The 22,546-nt window shown below is 38.0% G+C and overlaps 2 protein-coding genes across 3 annotated transcripts; both read right to left on the bottom strand.

Moving 5' to 3' along the window:
- Nucleotides 1-1,407: 1,407 nt before the first annotated feature.
- Nucleotides 1,408-13,408, bottom strand: LOC103705913 (cyclin-dependent kinase B1-1-like). Of its 2 annotated transcripts, none has more exons than XM_008789819.6 (8): nucleotides 12,931-13,408; nucleotides 12,662-12,806; nucleotides 12,107-12,168; nucleotides 11,905-12,016; nucleotides 11,654-11,747; nucleotides 9,878-9,947; nucleotides 2,622-2,760; nucleotides 1,408-1,732 (listed from the first exon to the last, which is right to left on the bottom strand). In XM_008789819.6, exons 1-8 carry the CDS (start codon nucleotides 13,125-13,127, stop codon nucleotides 1,640-1,642), a joined length of 912 nt encoding a protein of 303 aa, XP_008788041.1. In that variant the 5' UTR covers nucleotides 13,128-13,408; the 3' UTR covers nucleotides 1,408-1,639. The 2 variants fall into 2 exon arrangements, with proteins under 2 accessions (XP_008788041.1, XP_088566987.1); XM_088710861.2 differs by having other exon boundaries at nucleotides 11,905-11,983; nucleotides 12,931-13,279.
- A 1,221-nt stretch (nucleotides 13,409-14,629) lies between these two features.
- On the bottom strand, nucleotides 14,630-18,961 carry LOC103705912 (serine/arginine repetitive matrix protein, putative (DUF936)). The gene is made up of 4 exons (XM_039132366.3): nucleotides 17,673-18,961; nucleotides 15,825-16,046; nucleotides 15,597-15,688; nucleotides 14,630-15,498 (listed from the first exon to the last, which is right to left on the bottom strand). Exons 1-4 carry the CDS (start codon nucleotides 18,876-18,878, stop codon nucleotides 14,760-14,762), a joined length of 2,259 nt encoding a protein of 752 aa, XP_038988294.2. The 5' UTR covers nucleotides 18,879-18,961; the 3' UTR covers nucleotides 14,630-14,759.
- Nucleotides 18,962-22,546: the final 3,585 nt, after the last annotated feature.

Here is a 22,546-nt window from a genome sequence, read left to right as displayed (position 1 = left end):
TTTCACCTTCCATTACTTGAAATTGAAGCGGTGCTGAAGCTTTATTTTAAATCCACAAATGAGATGATCGTTAGAGAATATGTTGTCAGGCGGTTCTTCTCATATCATTTAATTTATCCGAAGACTCTTGGTGTCGTTTCTTTTCAAATGAGATGATTGTTTCTACGACATTCTCTTTTGATGTCTTCTTGATTTTTTTTCTTTAATAATTATCCAGTGAAAACAATTATTGAACAGTATATGAGAACAAATTGGGAAAATCTTGCAACAGTGGATTCATTTTGATGTTCTTGGAAGTACCTCCAGTATCAGTCAGCATATGCTTGTCTAGTACATGGTTATGCAATTGCCAACAGGGCATTTAGAACCAAGGGCAATAAAATATGTTGCTGGATATGAACTATGGTGGGGTGAAACCCTCGTAACAAGAAACATTGACGAAGTTAAAATAACATAAAAATTTTCTATCATAGAATTTTGGTTTGGATGCTACAGCAAATAAAAGGGCGCAGGGGTTCAGTTTTGTAGGATGTTGATCCTCACTTTGGCCCCTGGAGCTTGGGCAAATAACAGTGGGGGAAGAGGCAGCAGCTAAAAGTTATTGCCTAAACATTTTCTGTCCACATTGTACATAATAATAATAATAAAAAATAACAATTTCAACCTTATGACCTATGACAGTATTACACGTGGCTCTCAAATCATTATATGCTAATGCATTGGAACTGTAGAAATGAAAAGCAAAACAAATCATGAGTTGGAGAAGAAAACTATAATTCTTCTAATCTGTATATTCAAGTTTGACACAACTGACAATCAGATTTATGTTGGCACCCAATTCAAAACATTCCGTGCCCTGAAAATGACAAGTACAGCATTGAGAACCTTTAGGAATTTTTCACCAATAGGATAAAAGGTGTTAACCCGTTGACAAAAACATACTTGTCCAGCGCTTGTTGCCCATGGGCCATAAATATACCCACACGGGCTAAAATGATTGATGCTCCACAGATTAGATAACATCCGGAGTCCAGACTTTGGTATATGAATGAATGTACGCGCACCATTCAACAAATTAGTTATCTTAGAGAATAAATTTCAGAATATGAACTCAGTGAGATCTAGCATCTAAAATGGAAAGTGAAAAAGCCAAAAAAAAGGGCAAAATTGGAGAAAGAGACAGTGGTAGATCTTTATATTTAACTGAGAAATTATGCACAGGTACATGAAAAGAACAAAGTAGTAGAGGTGTCCAGCGCCAAACAAACATTTTAGGAATTTGAACATACAAGCACTCGTACCTTTTTCACATACCTTCTTTCTAGTTCCCAACTCAAGCGTTTTAATGACATTGCAAAGCATCAAGGATTTGATGTGCTAATAAAAAGATGAGTGCTAATAAAAAGATGAGTGCTAAGAGAAATCTTAAATTGATGGCATGCAAACTTTCATTGCTCGAGCTGACACTTACAACAACATAAAGCCATGACAACTAAAAAAAATACATTTATCAATCAGGATGTCACACACCGCAGCAACTAGTATTGTTGCCGTGCACGCCAAACAACCACTCTTTTGTTCGAATCTGGCTTTGGAGTGACAGAGCTCCCAGTAAAACCAGAACGATGAAGCAAAAGCACTAGAATTGTGACTTGTCAAGGCTATCAAAGTAAGGATGTTCCATTGCTGCTTTAGCTGATATTCTGTTAGCTGGGTCATATTGAAGCATTTTCTGCAAGATTCATGACACAACAAATTCAATTTTGAAGAAACTTCCCAATGATCAGCAGTTTATGCATCACCAAAATGAGTAGCAATAAAGCATTTATGCAAGGGGTACAGAACAATAAAGTATCAACAGTAGGATGTTCAGCAACGCTTCAGAGAATTATTATTGTCAAACAAGTTTTCAGTGGTACGACTAAAATGATCATTTGACCATTTCAATTTACTGGTGCTCCCAATTTCAAATTCCCCCCAAGTGTTGTTTCAGTTGGACTAAGAGATGTCCCAAAAGAATTGGAAAAGTAAACTGGGTAGATCATCCACGACTATCTGATCATTTTAAAGCTTTAAAATTCCTTGTAGCAAGTAAAGGCTCCCAGATAGCAGTATTGATGGTGGGCATACTTTATCCAAATGTGTAGGCTTATTGTTATGTGCTGGACTCTCAGGGACTGGCACTCAAGTTTCCTAGTTGGATTGGTTTCTAAGCTCTAACATTGCTACAAAACTCCTCTAAATATCAGCATCTAGATAACACTCGTCAAAAAGATAGTCAACTGAATAAGTTGACCTTTTGGAAAATTCATCATTCAGCCTGCCTGGACAGAATTGGAGCATTCATCATTTGGTGAGTCAACTGAACCAGCTGATATATATTTAATGCGAGCCATTTAAACTATTTCAAGATGACAGCATGACCAAAGAACAAAAAATGGCAGTAAAGAAGCTCATCCAATATCAACTTCGACTAAAAACCAGTTATAAGTACAGTCAACTAAATCAACTTATCTCTTGGAAAATTCATCATATTATCTCAGCCTGGAGGGCCTTGGTTCAAGGATCTGAATTCTAATGTAAGCCATTTAAGGTAATTTCAAAATGAATATGTGATTTACCGACAGAAGGTCAATGCCTTCAGGTTCCAAGCCTGGAACTGCACGTGCCAAGTTCTGGGGCTTCCACTGTGGATATTCGTGCCAATCCCGCAGAGTGCTAACTCCAGGCCATTGTCCCTCAGTTGGAGTCCCTAACATCCTTTCAGAGAAAGTATCATGTTAATCATAGAAGTATAGCAGCAGAATGGATATACAAGAAAAATGTCAATATCAATCACATGCTAGTGTTGCCTCTGTCAAATCCACATGTATAAAGAGGTCAGCGTGTGAGGTGCCCCTTGGCATAGCATAACTGAAAAAACAAATAATCTAGTTGGCATCATATCATTGTATTCAATTTAATCTTTCTGTACGGGATTGAGTCAAAAACGTGGGATGCTTCATCCCATTTCATTACGCCAAAAGTATGACTTAAATCTGTCCGACATGACTAATTAAATTCAAGTCAATATAATGAAAGTCAACGTAAAAAACCTAAGGTTAATTAATAGTGAGTTTGTGACTTGATGGATTTTAGGTAAAAGGAAAGGATAAATAGAGTTTATATAGCAACTGTCATTTACATATTTTGGTTTCAACAATCATTTTATAATTTATTAGCTATACAAAGGCACACATAGTGCACATTGCAAGAAAAAAAGTATAGAAATTATAACAATCAGTTAAAGGAAAATATCTATATTCTCTACTTAACACCTTACGAAATTAAAGTCTACTAGTGTCTGGAACATGCAATGCATGTGTGACACAGAGAGAAAACTTATTCAGCCAAATTGAGTTGCACACCAAATAAAAGATATAAATTCTTACCCTCTTAGAAAGTGTAATTTGGATAATATTAGATTTGAGAGATATAGACTACTTTCAATGTTAGTACATTGGAGATTTCCCTTCTTAATTATGCCTTTTCTTTTATTGAAAGATAGCCCTCTCTCTACACGAAGAGTCCAGCCAAAAAAGGGCGGTCCAATAACAGGGGAAGAAAAGGTCCGTTACTAGACGCTCTCATATTAAACAAGAGTCTTTTCTATGAAATAGTAAAGATGGTCATAATTATTTTTAATACTTACATATAAAATTTTTCAGATGGGAGATTGATGAAGATAGAAAAGAAGTTTAAAGCATTTTGCTACAAAATGATTGTTGTAGATGGTAAAATTTTTAGGGCCTCTACCATTTCTGTAGGTAGTAGAGTTTTTGTCTATAAATCTTTTAATGTACAACTTTTTATAAAGAGTTGTTTGAAGTTTGGTGACTACATTTCTAAAGTGAGATGGAACTTTAACAACTATTTGATAATCAATCTGAGAATATACTTTTAGTATTAGGAAACGACAATAGAGGATGCTGCATAGTATTTTAAGTTGTCTAACTATTTGTCCTACCAAACGCTCTTAATTTATAAATTACTTATTTTGATATTTAATCTAAATAAAATAATAAATAATAAATTTTATATTTATTAAGATAGCACATTATATTTATAGTTTATATTACAGTAGTATTATTAAGAATATAATAATATATTATTATTATTTTAATATAATATTAAAATACTATTAAATGATAATAGTATTATAATCTAATAATATTATATAGTATATTAAGATTAATATGATATAATATAATATATTATATTATATTGTTGCAATATTCAAAAATTGTTATTATTAAATATTGTTAATTTATATATTTTATATTTTTAACTAGATAATATAAATATTTTTTATGGATGATTACCAAGTAAATATAGAATACCATAATAGCAAATTGGGTAGTTTCTCATTCTAATAACAACATAAATGCTTGACTTTGTTCGCTCCGATACAAAATGGCAATACATTGCTCATATATCCAATATCATAATAGCAAAATAAATGTTTACCAACATTTCTCAACATCCATGTTACAAGCATAATATCCAAAATAAACAAGTCAACAGCTCATAAGAAGAGTCGCAATATGATCATAAAAAACATCTATCTCACAATTTTTCAATTTTTGACTCTTGTTCAACTCTCCTTTCTTCTTACGGTTGATCAATCTCTAAATAATTAGGGGGAGTAGATCGTCCTCATTATCACAAGGTTAAACTTAAAATTCTTAGTTGCATGATATAACAATAAAAAGGCACCAACTTAAATAATTATGGCAATCAAAAGTATTTTAAATTAATTTTTAAAAATTCCATTCCACGGACCTGAATCATCATCCAAAAGAGCTTCTAGCCCTCCAAGAAGTGGATTTCGGCCCTCTAAAAGAAAGGCTTAGTTAGATAGAAATGAATATTTAGTATCAAGGTTTTTTGTACTGATGCTTGTTGTATTGTACCGACCCGATGAGGAACTAGTATGGTATTGGGCTCAACACAATATTGTATTGACACATGATACTGATGGTCTCGCCTCCAATAGCCTACCATGCGTTGTCACAAAAGTGTGCCAAACCGACCCAACTCGTATTGATAAGTTATTGGTACATGGTTTAGTACCAAGGTTGAAAACCTTGATCAATGATCATTTATCATATAATATTAAATATTGTAGAGTACATGTTATTAAGCAAAATTTAGGAATGTAAAGTGAATATGGTGAGGGAGTGTGTGAGGGCATAGTCCATTGACCGGCCTGCACATGATTGGGCCAGTCCAAAGTGGCTAGCCCGATTCCTCACGCACGCTACATGTGAGAGAAAGGGGGAGGACTCCGGCTGAGAGTCTCCTTTCTCATCCGATTGTGATCGTCCCAATCGTAGCTGAAAAAACCGGCGATTCAAGGCAATTCCAACAAGGATTCTTGCCTATTTAAGATCCCTCATCTTCCTCCTTAAGATCCATTGAAGAATAGGCTAGAAATTCTCTAATTTAACCATTCTTTTTCGAGCCTCAAGACCCAAGATCAACCGAGCCACGACCCCTCGTTCGGCCCTATTAGTGGGTTAAATTCGACCGGCCCCCGCCGCCCTTTGCTGGCCGCCGTCACCTACTGTTACTCCATCGGACCATGACCACAGCAGCCACCAATCCACCTCCCTTTCTTCCATGTTCACCGAGAAAAGAAGAGGAAAGAGAACCATCCCTCTTATTTCCTCTCTCTTCTCTATCTAATTTCTCTCTCCTCTCTCTCTATAAGATCTAAGAAATCCAGTATCCAGTCTTGTCGACCTGATCTATGAATCTGAGTTGACTCTGGTTCCGCCCTGGTGCCCGGACTACCTACTGAACCGATCATCCCAACTCTATTGAATATCCTTTAAACCTTCATTGGTGAATCATGTTGGTTAACCTTAGCCCTGATCGAGTTTATGCCCTATGATTTGTTGATCAAATCGCTCAGGCCTGACCCACTCGGAACTGTCACCCGATCAACTGTCTCTTTTCTTATTTATTTTAATTTGAATAGAAATTAATCTCGCTTTTAATAATTTTAATAGGGTTAACTGAATTGCTTAGTGAAGTTTGACGGTCTAATACAAAACAGAAAAGTAAATATTATACTCATTACTAGATTTTCAAATTTGTAAGTAGATCTTGCACTCCTTATGATCATATCTTCCATGCATAAAATCTACTTGTGGAAATATCATGTTTTTCTTAAAATTATGGATCAGCATATATGTTATAAAAATTGTGCTTTATTATGAAAAATAGTTTTATGAATGATTTGATGAAAATAGCTTTGTTATGAAATATAAATCTGACAATGTCATTTAATATTTTTTTTATCTATTTATATGTATGTTTTAAGAAAAAGATATAAACTTTCTAAAGGCTCTCAGATAGCTATATATAATTCCTTGAATTAAAAAAATCGACATCCGGAGCTAGCATCCATACAAACACTGGCCCAACCAACGAGTATAAAGTTGACATACGGAACATGAAACTATATCGATTATGAACACGGGCCTGTCACAAGTATAAAGTGATCATAGCACGAATATCTGTAAGCAATGTTGTAAACTTTGATATGGTTAAATGACAGAAGAATGATTTATTCGCAAAATACACTTGAAAATGTGTTTATGAAATACGAATGATTTATGCATGCATGATTTGCTTTATGACTTGTTTTAATATACGGTACTATAAAATGCTTATTTTGGAACATCTATTATTTTTCTTAAATAATACATTGAAATGAAAAACTTATGCCTGATCTGGTAAGATAGTGAAAGGTTTACTTACTGAGCTGTGTCGCTCATCTATCTCTATTTTTTTTCTCTTTCTAGATAAATAGGATCAATAGGAACGAAGAATAGTCCAGACTTGGAGTTCGTGCTAGCAAGCTTGGCGACCTATATAGCAGAGCAGAACTTTAGTTCTTTAGTTGATTATGAATTTGTAATTAGAGTTTTTTCTAAATAGTACGAATTATGGGTTTTGTATTTAAGTTTGGATTTAGACGTTCTGGACCAATATTGGTTTTTATATAATGGATAATGAAATTGGATTATATTTATTCTATTATATTTGAGATAGAATTGAAAGCTAAATGTAATGTTGGCTTCATGTTACGGCCCTTGATAACACAAAGCCAACATTACATTTAGCTTTCAATTCCATCTCAAATATAATAGAATAAATAAAAATCTAATTTTATTATCCATTAAATAAAAACCAATATTGGTTCAGAGCATCTAAATCCAAACATAAATACCAAACCCATAATCTTTACTATTTAGAAAATTACTAACTACAAATTCATAATCAACTAAAGAACTAAAGTTCTGCTCTGCTATATAGGTTGCCAAGCTTGCTAGTGCAAACTCCAAGCCTGGACCAAGCTTCATCCCTACTGATCCTATTCACTTAGAGAGAGAAAAATAAAAAATAGAGATAGATGAGCAACACAGTTGAGTAAGTGAACCTTTCACTATCTTATCGGATCAGGCATAAGTCTTTCATGTCAATGCATCATTTAAGAAAAATAAATGATGTTACAAAATAAGTATTTCATAGTACCGTATATTAAAACAAGTAATAAAGCAAATCATATATGCATAAATCATTCGTATATCATAAACATAGTTCTAAGTTCATTTTGTAAATAAATAAATAAATTATTCTTTTGCTATTTAGCATATCAAAGTTCAAAACATTGCTCATGGATATTCATGCTACAGTTACTTTATACCCGTGATAGGGCCCGTATTCGTAATCGACATAGATTCATGTTTCGTATGCCAATTTTATACCCGTTGGCGTGGCCAATATTGTATGGATGCGAGCTTCAGGTGCCGATTTTTTCAATTCAAGGGATCATACATAACTATTTGAGAGTCTTTAAAAAGCTTATATCTTTTTTCTTAAAATATACATATAAATAGATAAAAAAATACTAAACGGCATTATCAGATTCATATTTCATAACAAAGCTATTTTCATCAAATCATTCATAAAATTATTTTTCATAATAAAGCATAATTTTTATAACACATATGCTGATCCATAATTTTAAGAAAAACATGATATTTCTACACGCATATTTTATGCATGGAAGACATGATCATAAGGAGTGCAAGATCTACTTTCAAGTTCGAAAACTAGTAAGAAGTATAAGATTTACTTACCTCTTTCGTCTTAGGCCGTCAAACTTCACTAGGCGATTTAGTTAATCCTATCAAAAATATTAAAAGCGAAATTAATTTCTATCTGAATTAAAATAAAAAGGATAATTGGTCGAGTGACAGTATTAGGCAGTTCCAGATGGGTCAGGCCTGAGCGATTCGATCAACAAATCCTAGAGCATAGACTCGATTAGGGCTAAGGTTAACCAACATGATTCATCAATGAAGGTTTAAAGGATATTCAACAAGGTTGGGTTAATCGGTTCAGTAGGCAGCCTGGGCACCAGGGCGGAACCAGAGCCATTTACTGGGTCAACTCAGATTCGTAGATCAGGTCGATAGGACCGGATAATGGGTTCCTTAGACCTTCTAGAGAGAAAGTAAAGAGAGGAGAGAGAAATTAAAGGGAGGGAAGTATAGAGAAGAGAGAGAAAATAAGAGAGAAAGAAAGGGATGATTCTCTCTCCTCTTCTTTTCTTCTTTCTTCTTCTTTTTCTCGGTAAATAGGGGAGAAAGGGAGGTGGGCTGGTGGCTGCCATGGTCATGGTCCGGCGGAGTAGCAGTAGGCGGCGGTGGCGGCCGATGGCGGCGGGTGGCCGATCGGATTTAGCCCACAAACAGGGCTGAACAAGAGGTTGTGGCTCGGTCGATCTTGGGTCCCAATTCGCTCACTAACGGCTAGGGCTCTAACTAGAGGTCAGTGCAGGGAGAGGCTGAGAGTTTCAGCGACGAGTGCCGATAGCGGCGGTGGTCGGAAAATGGGAGAAAGAGATTCGAAACAGGGGTACCCTGTTTTGAATGCAAATCCGACAATTGCCGGCTCAAAAAAGGCCAAGAATAATGGCTAGAAGCTTGAGAAAGAAAGGAAAGAAAGCGGAGAACTCTCACCTTGGTCCGACGAGCTTCCGACGGCCTTTCTTTTCGGCGACGATTTGAGGAGGCTCGGAGAAGAAAACTTAAACCAAAGGATTCCTAGCCTATTCTTTGATGAATCTTAAGGAGGAGAAGATGAGGAATCTTAAATAGGCAAGAGTTCTTGTTGGACTTGCCTTGAATTGCCCGTTTTTTATTGCGATTGGGACGATCGTGATCGGATGACGGAGGAAGGAGACTCCCAGCCAGAGTCCTCCTCCACCTTTTCCTCGAGCTGGCCACTTTGGGCCGACCCACTAGCCCAATCGTGAGCGGCCAGTCAATGGACCGGGCCCTCGCAAAATGGGTGGAGGAGAATATGCAAAATTTATCATTAGAAGAATGGAAAAAAAGGAAGTAGACACTAGGAAAGAAGGTCAAGGGTATTTTGAAGAAAAAGTGATAGACTAAATCTAGATTGACATATTCCAAAATTCAAAAATCTTGTTCTTTAAAACATATAAGTTCATTAAACCAGAGGAATGGATAAAAACAGTGAAATTTTACATGGAAGGCTTAAAAGAGGAAGGTAAAAAGAAACAACTCGTGTAAACATGACTAGCCTAAAAACCAACATAATCAATCTTTGGTAATAAATTCCATGGACCAACAAATTTACATATAGAATGTTATGATTCAGCCTAACTGTTGTTAATATTTCTGAAACAATTAATTCCAAAACTTGGTATTACACAGTAACAAAGTCACAAACACAATAGAAAATATGATTTATCATTAATGTAAAGGGGAAAAGATTCTGTTTTTCTTCACTAAACCTGAAGATGTGAAGCAATTGCTGCAATTCTGAGTCACCAGGAAAAAGTGCTTGTCTCCTCACCATTTCAGCTGCATCAACAAATACATGAATAAGAGATTGGAGTTGTTGTAGCTCCGAAGGACATACTGAATCAAGTCATGCAACAATCTTCCATCATTCTCTAAAAGTATCTAATAGTTTGTCTGATTGTCTCTCTGTAAGTTTATTTGAAACAGGGAATTGTAAACTTGATTTTTTATAAAACAAGGAAGACCTATTTTCGTAAGATTGATTTTTCAGGTTTTATGCAATGGATGCCCATGCAAGCTGGAATGAAAAAGGTTGAGGGTTGAGGTTAGGTTGACAGCCAGTTGTAGAAAGCATGCAAACTCTGAAACAGTTTCAAATTATATATTAACTAAATTTGATATTTATGAGTAAAATAAGGATGTCCCTTGTTTTAAATGATACGTTGTGATAACCTGATTGTGGTTAGAAGTGGCCAGGGTGTCACTTCTAAGGAGAGGGGTGGTGATGAATCTGCGATGAGGTTCCTCCATCTCAACATGGAGATGGAGAAGATGAAGCAACCGAACCTCTCTTTCTTTTCAAAAAAAAACTCTAATTTTCACAAATCCAACTAGATATACATGTCATCATGCCACATAAGTTGCCCTACTATTGTTGTCCCAAATTTAGGTTCAGCTAGAATTGCTCTAAATTGAAATTAGCCTTCAAGCCCTGGCCTATATATACCTAGAAGCCTCCTCTTTCAGGGGAACAATGCGGAGTTCGAGAACGGAAGAAAAGCCCTAGGGAGCAAAGAATTGGCGGCGAACCTCTCCTTGTTGATTGGTACAATTTCATCTTTCTTGGATGGCGTTTCTATTGTTGATGAGGGTGTTGGAAGGGAGGGGAAGCTACGATTAATAGGTGGTGGGGAGGAAGCCACCGATGTTTCGAAGGATGTAGATTAGGGCCACAACAAAAGCAGAAGGGATTAGGGTCAAAGGCCAATGAGCCAAGGGCGGTGGAGGGTGTAGGATGGGAGGAGTCGATAGAGGACATGTAGGATGGGAGAAGTCAGTGAGGGAGGTTGGTGGGGCATAGGATTACGGCAAATGAGTCGGGTGCTGGTGGTTTGGAGTTGAGAGAATAACTAGATGGATACCAATTTAACCTAAATTTTTAATAATAACCCCATACAATGAACGGCTAAGATTAATCCCACTTTTTGAAAAAAAAATGTGAAAATGCATCGTGGCAATCCCCAAATTTGAGAATAGAAAACCATTCATGTGGTTTAGACTCACCCGAAAGTAAGATTCATCTAGCCAAAATGATGTTATCAGACGCCAAGAGTAGCAACAAGAGTGACAATGGAAAAAAAGTGATCAAGCATTTAAGCTTAATGCTCATAATTTGGATTTAAATGAAATGGGAGAGGAAAGGATAGGAGCATAGTTCAAGAACAATTGTGATCCATAATTTAAAGTTCACATCTTCCAAACCAAAATAAAGTGTACAAGAAGGTCAATTTAATGGACCTTTGATTAGAACACATACTCTTGCAATTTCAAAACTAAAGCAAACTACCATTTTGAATAATAACAGTTCAGTTGTAGCTAAATTGCACGTCCAACTTCATGCTAAGGGTGTGGCATGGCATAATATTTAGTAGTAAAAATAGATGCAGTAAAGGTATTATCTTTCCTCAGATTTTTGAACAGGTGAAATTAAGTAACTAAAATAATATTTGATGGAAGTAACAAAAAAAAATGATTATCTAACATACCGAATATACATCCAACAGACCACATATCAACTCCAGTTGAGTAGTGGGTGGTTCCTAGCAAAACCTCAGGAGCTCTATACCATAGTGTGACAATCTACAAATGAGAAGAAACTCTCTAATTCAGCATAAATCCAACTAGCATAATTAACCAAAATGCATCATTGTCAGCAAATGCAACCAGAAAAATCTCAAGACTTGGTGGAAGTTGATTTCTTGATAAGAAAAATTAGATAAGGCTGATAATGCAAGACCTCATGGGTGTAGCTCTTAAGAGGGATCGTAAAGGCTCTTCCTAGCCCAAGATCAGCAATCTTCAAAATGCCCTTCTCTCTGTCAACCAAAAGATTTTGAGGTTTCAAATCCCTGTTTTCATGGCAGAACATCATATATCAGATAATTGCTCCTTTCCATATAAATGATTTTTTAAAAACAGAATCAAGAGGAGAATCTAACCTGTGAAGCATGCCATGGCTATGACAGTGGGCAACTCCTTTGCACAACTGATATAAAAAGCTCTGCATAAAAAACCAAAAAAGAACTTACCAGCATGCATGAATTGCAGAATAAGGGGGTAAAAGAATAAAAAGAATTGCTCATTGAAATCGTTGTAATGGATGAAAATTAACTCGAACTCCAAAAGGCAAGATGTAACCTTCAAAAGCTATCATCTATAAGAATTTCACCGCATATTGGTAAAAGTTATAGCAAGTTATGACTGAAAACCAAAAATCTGGACAAAAGGCCGGTTATGATCCATTCACAAACCGGGAACAGAGATGTCACCTCAAAACAATCACAGGAGAAGCACTAAAAATAGATTGAATGAATCCCTCAATTACTCCTTACATTTAGCAAACTGAATTTATCAACCGCACCAAGAACCAAAGATCCACTCAAATTCCCAGAAACTGCAGTCAATTATGGTTTCCAACCAAAACACCTATCGCTCTACCATGTAATTCCGCTCCAAGACAAACAAAAGTCACAAGAGAAAAAGATACTACACACCTGAACAACGGACGGTGGGAGAGGCCTGGCGTTTGGGCCCTTCCGGTGGAAATCGATGAACTTCTTGAGATCGGTGTCAAGATACTCAAACACTAGGTAAAGAAGGGGCTTCCCACTCTTGACCGCATGTTCCACACACAGCAATCTAGAAACCAAAACGTAAAATCCAAAGAAAAGAAACAAATTTGAATTAAAAAAAAAAAGAGAGAGAAAGGGAGAAGAGAAAGATCTTGAATCGAAATGAGATAAAGAAATTAGGGCGTTCGAACCGGACGATGTAGATGCTCTGGGAGAGCAGTTGGAGGAGGGAGATCTCGCGGAGGGCGGTGGGAGGGATGCCCTCCTCGTCCATCTCGAGGCGGGTCTTCTTGAGGGCCACAAGTTGCCCCGTCGCCTTGTCCTTCGCCTTGTACACCTTCCCGTACGTCCCCTCCCCGACCTTCTCCAGCTTCTCGTACTTCTCCATCTCTCTTCGCTCTCCAAAGCGAATCCTCCGCCTCCGCTCTGCAAAACCCTAGACGATCGGTCCTTCGATTCAATCCTTGAGGAGAGAAGAGAAACAATAGAAACCCTAGATCGAGATCGGAGATTTATATAGAGTGAGTGAGGTGATGGGGTTTTGAAATGGAGGCAGAGGAGGGAAAAGCAAGACTGCAAGCGGCGGTTGGCCTCTAGGACAAGAGAGAGGGTGGGCTCTCTGGAGGGATGGATCGGGTCCCGGGGTTCATAATCATGGTCCACGTCCCCGCGGATTTAAACTGATCCGCTGGATCTGATCCATTAAATAATTTTCAGCTCTTTCTGAAGATAAACAGGAGAGTAGCATGTGGGCTTAAAAAGAAGGCCCAAGAAAAAAAAAAAAAAGGTTATTGTTATAAACCATGTGGCCATGATCCCTCAATAATTTTTTCCCAAGAGAGAGCGGCTCTAACGGTCGCTTTTTTTGAAATTTGAATTGGATTTAAGATTCATGGAACTAATCTTTCCCCACTTTGCTACTCGGGGAAGTTCTCAAATCAGATATATTGAGAGTGCTTAAAAGACCATTATGGTGTTTCGCGCGCATGACCGTTAGTACGTTACATCCTACTTTCAAAATCTGGAGATTCTTGTGAAATCAAAATTTATTCTGAAATTATTGAAATCAGTGAGACTGGTGGCTTCCCTCCGTACATCTTACTTCTCTCTCTGAGCACGCGGAGAGAGAGAACTCCCTTGGAGGCCCCCCACCGGCCCTCACGCCGGAAGACTGCGGGGCCAGACTTGAGCCGAGCTTTGACGTCGACCGAATCCCCAACGGTGGCCTCGCCTACACCTGCATCCGCCACCTCCGTCGTTGTTGGCCGTCGAAGAGAAGACAATCGGAGAAGGAGGGCCGCCGGAGACCAGAGAATAAAGGGGAGAAGGAGAGAATAGAGGGGTTTTAGCTGGAGAAAAAAAAAAAAAAGCCGGCGGCCGCTTAGGCTTTCCCGTTTTTTTTTTTTTTTTTTTTTTTTTTTTTTTTTTTTTTTCGTTTCGACTTAAAAAGAAATTTGAGTTTTTGAGTTCAACAAAAATGTCAAACCGGATCGGACTGGCCGGTCTGACGGCTCATCAGATTCTCCAAGATTTGACCAAATTTTGACCATTTTTAAAATAATCTTTGAGCCAGACTGGACAGACCACCGGTTTTAAGAACATCGGTTAAGACTTCTAACGCTTATTAGATGGTCCGTCGTTCGAGTTTATATCTGACACATTTCCCTCATCTTCCAAAAAAGATCACTTACTGTTTCTCGTTTGCGAATTTCTATTGAATCTTAAATATCCAAAGATGTTTTCCTGTCTTGCTGCTTGCCAAAGAAATGAACCTTCCTTCTATGCACAAATACTTCTACACAGGTGCAACTTGACAGAAGCCTATAAGCCACAGACACAATGATTCTGCCCTAAAAGGTTTTCTATTTATTCCAAAACAATTAACGGTAATTCATCAACTAATCAGAATAGATAAACACAGATACAATGGAACAGAGTTGCATGTCTCTAACAAGATTTTTCATCCATGTTTAATCATAACAAGAGGTTATGTACTGCTTGGCGCAAATATAAAGAGTCATTAAGCCTTTGAAAGTGAAACCGAGGCATCAAACGCAGACCCCACATGACTAATAACGAAACCATATATCTTGCGTTTCAAGCGCTCAATTTTCTCCTTCAACATCTCCTCCTCAGGCATCCTCCCCACTCCATCCAACCAATCATTGATCTGCTTCAACTGTGATAGAACTGCTGCAACTTTACCATTGTCCTTGTAAGAATTTTTTTTGCCATCATCTGGACACTGCCCAAACAAACGGAAGCCAACATCCAAAGCTTCTTCCACAAACTTCAGAAACCAAACCTGCATCTCATGTAGGAGAGCTTTAGCAAGGTCAACTGTTTCATCCAAGCCATACCCTCTAGTCCACATATTGGTTGTGGCATTAGTCAGAGCCTTTGAGTGGCTCCTGGCAGGGTTTCCAAGAGGATTCCTCTTAGACATGCTCATTCTTGGAGGATCCATAGAGGGAACTATAGGTTTTTCCGCACCCTTTTGTTTTGATAGGCATTCAGTACCGTTGTTTAGCAAATGGAGAACTTCAAGATCTGTGGCTAACGCTGCTTCGACCCAGATAGAGGCTGATTTGCTTTGCTGAATGGATGTGATGTCATTAGGTCCATTGCTTTTGCGAGTAGCAGCAAGAGTTTCAGCAATAGCATTCCACTTCAGGACATCATTGTATATGGATAGGAACCGGCCAATTGTGGGTCGAGGGTTACCGGCCTTTGATGAAGAACAAAGATCGGAAAACATACTGCCAAAGGAAACATGTCATGGAATCAGCTGTTGATAGTTGATACTAATAGGGAAACGGTTGAAACACTTTCAACATAAGAAAAGAGGGATAATCACCTCAGATTCCTGATAATTGACTCAGCAGCCAAGGCCTCTTCCAGAGCCTCAGCTGCAGCTATGGATGCAATGTTCCTCCTTTGAAGAGCCTCCTGCATTTGCGAAAGGCAGAAATTTTAACTTGTAATTCACATTGACAATGTGGCTGGTGATTTGATGAAAAAGAACAATCTTGACATATATGCATAAGATCTTGGAAGCATATGCCAGGGGCTAGCAGCTTTATACCTTTCCAAGCTTTGCAAGGTTATCGGAGACATTATCAAAAGGGATGCTGCCATCGGTCCACTTGCGGTCATGAACTGTAATTTTTGGGATGGCACAGCTTGGCTTCTCTGATTCAGACGTTAATTCAATCCTCTTAATTGGTTTAGGCTTTTCGTTTGGAGATGATTCCTCATTATTAGATTGTGCCCCAGTAGCATCACTGATTCTCCGCGACATAGCAGCCTAAAATCATAGTAATACAGTTGGCATAAAGCATCTTTTTCACACAAGCATGAACTTCAACGATGCACTAGCAGAGAAACAAGACACATGCAGAAATTGAGCACGAGCAATAACAGGAAGCACAAGCAGGACACAGCATTCATATAGATTAAGTTGCAAGGGATAAGGTTGAAAAAGATGAGTGAAAAAGGCTGGAAAGAATGAGCAAAAAATAAAAAACTCGAGGAATCATATTACTCTGGAAAGTTTATGTTAGTATATTACTGCATGGCACATTCAACATGCAGATAAATGTCATGAAAACTGAGATTCAGCAAAATCCACTTATCTAGACTTTTTTCCAGTTCCCATTCAGTTGCAATGTTCAAAATAAAACCTGCCTAAGCGGTATTATTATGTCTGCCACACCTGAATTATGCCTTGATTACCATTCCAAATTTCTGCTGTGCACCCATCGTAACCCCTTGAGTAGTATGGTGTAATATCAGAGGAACTCACTTAGGTAAATTTAAGAATAATGTTCTTATAAACACCAATCCTTCTCTAGCTCAGAAGTCATGGGGATATAACTTCAATTCTTTGGCTAAAGCAAGGGGTACAGAGAAGAAGTGGCCAGGGCTGAACTACCTCATTTCAAGTGACTTGGACGCAATCATATCAAACCCAGCTAAGAAACAATCTAGAATGACCTTATAGAAATAAAATTAAACCTGCGAACACAAGGATCACATAATATTTTGTATGCTGAAATGCCCCTTCAAATGTCATTTCTTTATAGCAGATCTCTCACCCTTATTCCAGAGTACCATTAGTATTATTATTGTCATTTTGCTTCAAATATAACTACTAACTTCATCTGAAGCACTTGACAAGGATATTTTAGCAGATGTTCACCTGATTCGCGAAAAAAAAGAGATTTGTGAATTGGTGACCAAAGTAATTGCATTTGATTGTCATTTCAAGTGACTTGGACACAATCATATCAAACCCAGCTAAGAAACAATCTAGAATGACCTTACAGAAATAAAATTAAACCTGCAAACACATGGATCACATATTATTATGTATGCTGAAATGTCCCTTCAAATGTCATTTCTTTATAGCAGATCTCTCATCCTTATTCCAGAGTACCATTATTCTTATTATTTTACTTCCAAGTATAACCACTAACTTCATCTGACGCTCTTGACAAGGATATTTTAGCAGATGTTTACCTAATTTGCCAAATTAAAGAGATTTGTGAATTGGTGACCAGAGTAATTGCATTTGATTGTCATATTAAGAGACTAGTGAATTAGGAGTCCATATGAATGTTATTTAGATTAATTTCAGAAGCCGCAAATTTCCTCATTTTGTTCCGCTTCTCTCAAAAAATGAATCCATATCAATGAACAAAAATGATTTCATCAACAATTTTTCTGTAAGTAAACATCGAATTAGATATGAAACGTATATAAAAAATAAAAATGAATTTTCTCATCCTAGTCTGATCAAAGCAATGCATTAAAATCAAACTGCAAATAAAAAATAAATATGAACCAGGAAAACAGGTAAGAGGAAGAAATGAATAGAGCTGTTTTGCAGAAGGAGCCGATCCCAAACCAGAACAAGAGAAATTTCAATTACCTGGGTTCTCAAAATAGCTTCCTTGTCTACTTTACTCTTCGACCCTCCCTTCTCCTTTAGCTCCGAAGACACCACAGTATTCGCCGCCGAATCATCCCAGCTCTTCCTGACTGATTTAACGGACCCCATCAGCGCATCTGAAACCTTTGAAATCCCTGCAACCACTATCCCCACCTTCTTCTTACCCCCACCACCCTCTCCAGCAGCTGGCGATGCCTTCAGCCCGGCTGAGAGCCTCCTCCCGGGAGACATCGAGCCCCTCCTCCCCATGGGTGACACTGCCGCCTTCCTTGCCACTGGCGAGGGCTGCCGGTACCTCGATGGCACTATAATGGCTGGCTCCCTCGCCACTCTCCTGTTCTCCTCCTTCGCTGCCACCAGGCTCGGCACGATACACTTGGACGGGACCGGCGACGATGACCTTGAACCCCCTCTCGCTGCTCCGCCCAAGGCAGGGGACGATGACCTCGAACCCGCCTTTCCCTGTCCCACAGCAGGGGAGGGGTCCCTCTGCTCCCCTGTCCCACCGCCGCCGCCGCTCTTCCTTGCCGCTAATTTGGCTCCGGCCGGCGATGAGAAGCGTCGTTTGGCGGCCGATTCTCCGGCGGTCTTGGCGGTGGCACCAACGACGTTCTCCTTGGCAGCAAAAACCGTTCTCTTCTCGCCGCCCGTGTTCTCCTTGGAAGCAAAAACCATTCCTTCTTCACCGAATGTATTACCCTCGGGAAAAGGGTTGGATCTGAGGGAGGAGGAGGAGGAGGGGATAAGAGGAGGGCCGGCGTCGGCATGGGAGGCGGGCTGGATGACGAAGCCGCGGCGGGAGGGATCGGATCGGGCGACGAGGGGCTCGGGAGAACCAAGAAAGGGTTGGGGGCGCCCGGGGAGGGGGCGGACGCCGGAGGCGCGGGGGACCGGGTGGGCGAAGTGGAGGCGGTCGACGTGGACGAGCTGGCCGAGCTGGGGGCGGTTGCACAGGATGGAGTCAGCGTCGGCGTCGGAGAGGGAGACATAGGTGGAGTAAGCGGAGTCAGAGAGCTGGAGATAGAAGCCGTGGGAGGGCCAGAGGTCGTCGGCGGTGGACGCGGAGAGGGCGGGCACGATGCCGATGACCTGGAGGACGGCGGATCGGTGCTCGCCGACGACCTTGGCGTCGGTATCCATGGACTGTAGGAGCTTCACGAGGACCCCCGGAGTGAGGGACGCCATGGCCACAGAGTGAGAGAGAGAGAGAGAGAGACAGAGAGAGAGAGAGAGAGAGAGAGAGAGAGAAGGGGAGGGGGAGGGGATGATATCACGTATTCACGTGGGCAGAAGAGACGTTATGTTTACGTTAGGGAGTGGTGTTTTCAAATTTCAAATGCCCGCCCCTCTCTCTCTCTCTCTCTCTCTCTCTCATCTTTTGTCGGACCCGGGGCGATTTAGCGGTGAGAAGAACGTTGCGTGGGATACGCGGTTATGGGAGCCGTTTTTTTTTTTTTGGCTGAAATAATGGGAGCCGTTTGGGGGCGAAAGGTAACGGATAAGTAGAGAGGGAACGAAGAAAACGTATGGGTTTTTTTCCCCTCTTTTCTTCGTTCTTGTATGTTTGAAAAAATATTAACGGATAACAAAACCATAGCGATTCCATTCTCATGATAATAGTTATTTTTTTTGTTTTTAACGGAAATTATGAGAAGAGTTTGCATGTTTTGAGTATGTAAGTGCAAGCAAGGTTGTAATGAAATTGTTATCACAATATAACAATACTAATAAGGTAATGTTAAATTAAGAAGCAATAATAACAAAAAGTAATATCTCAAAACTAGTTTTTTTTTAAAAAAAAACAGGGTTTAAAATACGATATTATTTCTATAATAGCAGCTACATATATAGAGATAGAGAAATGTTCAGCCAAATGCACATGAAAAGTTGCTTAGATCCACCAATTTTAGGATGGCAACTCAACAATCAACCACCTCTCATGCTAATTTTAATTGGTGAGACCAATCTACACCTTCCTCTGTGGGAGAATGCCTTTTATATGCACAAGAGGCTTCCATAACATCACTTGTGAATATATGCCTGTTGTACTTTGCGAGTGTGGGCAAAATCTAATGGATATAGGATTCATGTTCCTGAGGAAAAAGTTTTGATGCATGGTACGTTCAATATGGCTTGATAACATCCTGATGACGCAGCCACTATTAAAGTTCTAATACCCAAATTATGATATAATAAGACTTGGTAACATATATATAATGGAGCCGCTATTACAATTGTAATAGCAGTATTATAATTATAATGTGGCTTAATAATATATAAATAATGAAATAAAGGTGCAAAAGACAATTGTAGCTACATCTTTTTTTTTTGTGAAGAGGGAGAGAAAAATTCACCAACATTGACATAAATATTACCAAGTTATGAATGGCCATATACAACAAATACACTTGCAATGACTTAGGGATCTCATCCAAAAAGAAAGATTTTCATTTTTGCCGAGATCTCGGTTTGTATTGTTATCTGACATCTCCTGATATGATGTACACACATATATATACATACATGCATATATACATATATCTATATATGTATATATGAATGTATTTGATTCTATTATCTTGGCCAACATAAACGAATAAAATCAAAGATATCAGCACAGTATAATCATATTGTCTAATATTTTTAATCATTTTTATTATCTTTAAATAATTTTTAATTAACAAATCTTAAAATTAATACTTAAATATATTTTTTAATCTCGAATTTATCATTAGTCAAGATTTTGATATCATGGACCAAAACTATTAATCGAGATATCAGAATTTCTCGATTCCTTCCAAGCTTTCCCACAATGCCATATTGACCAAGATAAATTGAGATATTCATTCATCTCGAACTCGATCAGTCACTAAGTAACTGACATATTGAGTTTAAAAATCTTGCAAAAAAGTGCTATCCTTAAATTATTATTTAAGATCCTTGGCCTTAGATGTGACTAAATACATGCCCACGAGGGTTTCCATTCCCCATTTAAAACTTATCTAGTATTTGATTGGGGTCATAAAGGGGAGGATGGATGTCCCTCATCCACTGTTTGGTTCAAAAAATCTTAGAAATGATGGACGAAAAGGAAGGATTGTTCATCTATCCTGGTCCCACTAATTTGCATCTTCTCAAATTGGGAGGATGCAAAAAGATGGATAAAGCATATGAGGGGTGGGTTTCTATATTAACAAAATTATACTTCGTTAATTTTTTTGACAAAATTCTAAAACTTCTTCACTCTTTTTTATCAAAGGATGGTTTAGTAAAAATATTACACAAATATCATCCATCCTCTCTCTCATTCCTTCTCCACTAAATAAAGAAGGAATCATTCCCATCCATTTTTTACATATTTCATCAGACACAAGCTTGGATGGAAGATCTACCTATCCTCTCCCTTATCCATCTTTCCTTCCCTATCAATGCTTCCTCTAATTAATCCTTCGTAGTGAACAAAGGGTTAGTGATAATGCCCTCGTTAGAGGAAGGTTTCAATCACAAACATAGCCTATGGTTAGCTCCAAAAGGATCTTACTGCAATATCTCCCAAGTATGCATGGGCTGTGAGCTGAGTTGGCTTTATATAGAAAGAAATGATTAGATGTCTAAACTTAAATTATCTGCATCGAGAAAAAAAATGTTTACAAAACAATTGAGTGAATATCCCAGCTTTGACTAAATGTCTAACCATCTACAATAACCATCTGGCCTGGCTTTTTCCAACTTTTTCGAGTCAACTTTTTGGATTCTCATTCATCACATATTCATAAATAGAGCCATCTCTATCTTCCCCTCTTCTTACCTGCCTGAACACAAAGCAAAGTATCCTTGTTTCCTGAAGCCTTCTTATATATCTATCTTAATATTTATACCATAGATTTTCAACCACTTTTACCTTAATTTGTGTATATCCGGCAGATGCTTTAATATGATCATCTCTTATTTTATTCTTTCTAATTTTACTATATATCTATTCTATTATTCTAATGCTGGATAAGGAAAATTCTTAAAATAACCTATCCGCCCAAATCAAAAATTTGGGTTGGCTTTAAAAGACCCTATATTAACTTCCAATCTGTCTTTAGCAACATAATAAGATTATGTAAATTATAAAACCTTCCTTGAATTTTACGTTTATTACATTTATACTTAATAGTTTGTAAAACCTATACTTACATCCAATTAAATTAACGGTGTTAAAAAATCATTTATCTCATATAAAAAAATAAAATTACCCTTGAGTGTAGAAGAGGATACATATTTTTTTGTCTTTAGATGACTGTTATATCACTTAAGGTTATTTTGATTATTTTTAAAAAAATTTATGATGTAGCATTTAGGTTTCATATAAGATTAATGATTTCACTAACATTTAAGGTTTAAAATCTTAGATAAAAGTAAACATAAGTATAGGTTTAAATATAATTTACTCCTAATCTTAGAGAGGTTTTCGTAATTTACTCTTTTCTTAATTTTGGATCCATGGTTGAGTGAGAGATGGTGGAATACTATCAACATCACTGATTCCAACAGGCCCAGCCCAATAGTAAATCTAGGCTGCAGCCATCAACATCTGCTCCTAGCTTGTATGTCTTCATCATCCTATCAAAGGCTGTTGATGCAAATCAAAACAAATTTCAACTCCATAACAAACGCAGCAAAGAATTCAACCCACCAATACATGGTAATAGCTGACGGTGATGGAATCACACGAACTGCAGAAAGAACCACTGCTGTTTGAGAATTAACAACATTAAGCTTCAAATTTTGACAGGATTAAGCATGCAACCGTAAGAGTTTTAAAAAATACAAACATAAAAAGGGTAAGCATAAAAAGACAATCATGA

The sequence above is a fragment of the Phoenix dactylifera genome, chromosome 14 (assembly GCF_051530095.1).
Source record: "Phoenix dactylifera cultivar Ajwa chromosome 14, Ajwa_hap1_PhDact_Kaust_v1.1, whole genome shotgun sequence".
Taxonomy (NCBI): Eukaryota; Viridiplantae; Streptophyta; class Magnoliopsida; order Arecales; family Arecaceae; genus Phoenix; species Phoenix dactylifera.
This window is presented reverse-complemented; position numbering and strand designations above follow the sequence as displayed.

Bases quoted from the DNA above. Each gene is read 5' to 3' on its own strand.
- LOC103705913 (XM_008789819.6), bottom strand. From the start codon at position 13,127: ATGGAGAAGTACGAGAAGCTGGAGAAGGTCGGGGAGGGGACGTACGGG. The intron at 12,169-12,661 runs GTGTGTAGTATC...TTTTTTATGCAG, and splicing joins TCCCACCGTCCGTTGTTCAG to AGCTTTTTATATCAGTTGTG. The intron at 9,948-11,653 runs GTATGTTAGATA...TTGTTGATGCAG, and splicing joins GTCTGTTGGATGTATATTCG to CTGAAATGGTGAGGAGACAA.
- LOC103705912 (XM_039132366.3), bottom strand. From the start codon at position 18,878: ATGGCGTCCCTCACTCCGGGGGTCCTCGTGAAGCTCCTACAGTCCATG. The intron at 15,689-15,824 runs GTATAAAGCTGC...TCGCAAATGCAG, and splicing joins ACCTTGCAAAGCTTGGAAAG to GAGGCTCTTCAAAGGAGGAA. The intron at 15,499-15,596 runs GTGATTATCCCT...TTCCTTTGGCAG, and splicing joins TCAATTATCAGGAATCTGAG to TATGTTTTCCGATCTTTGTT.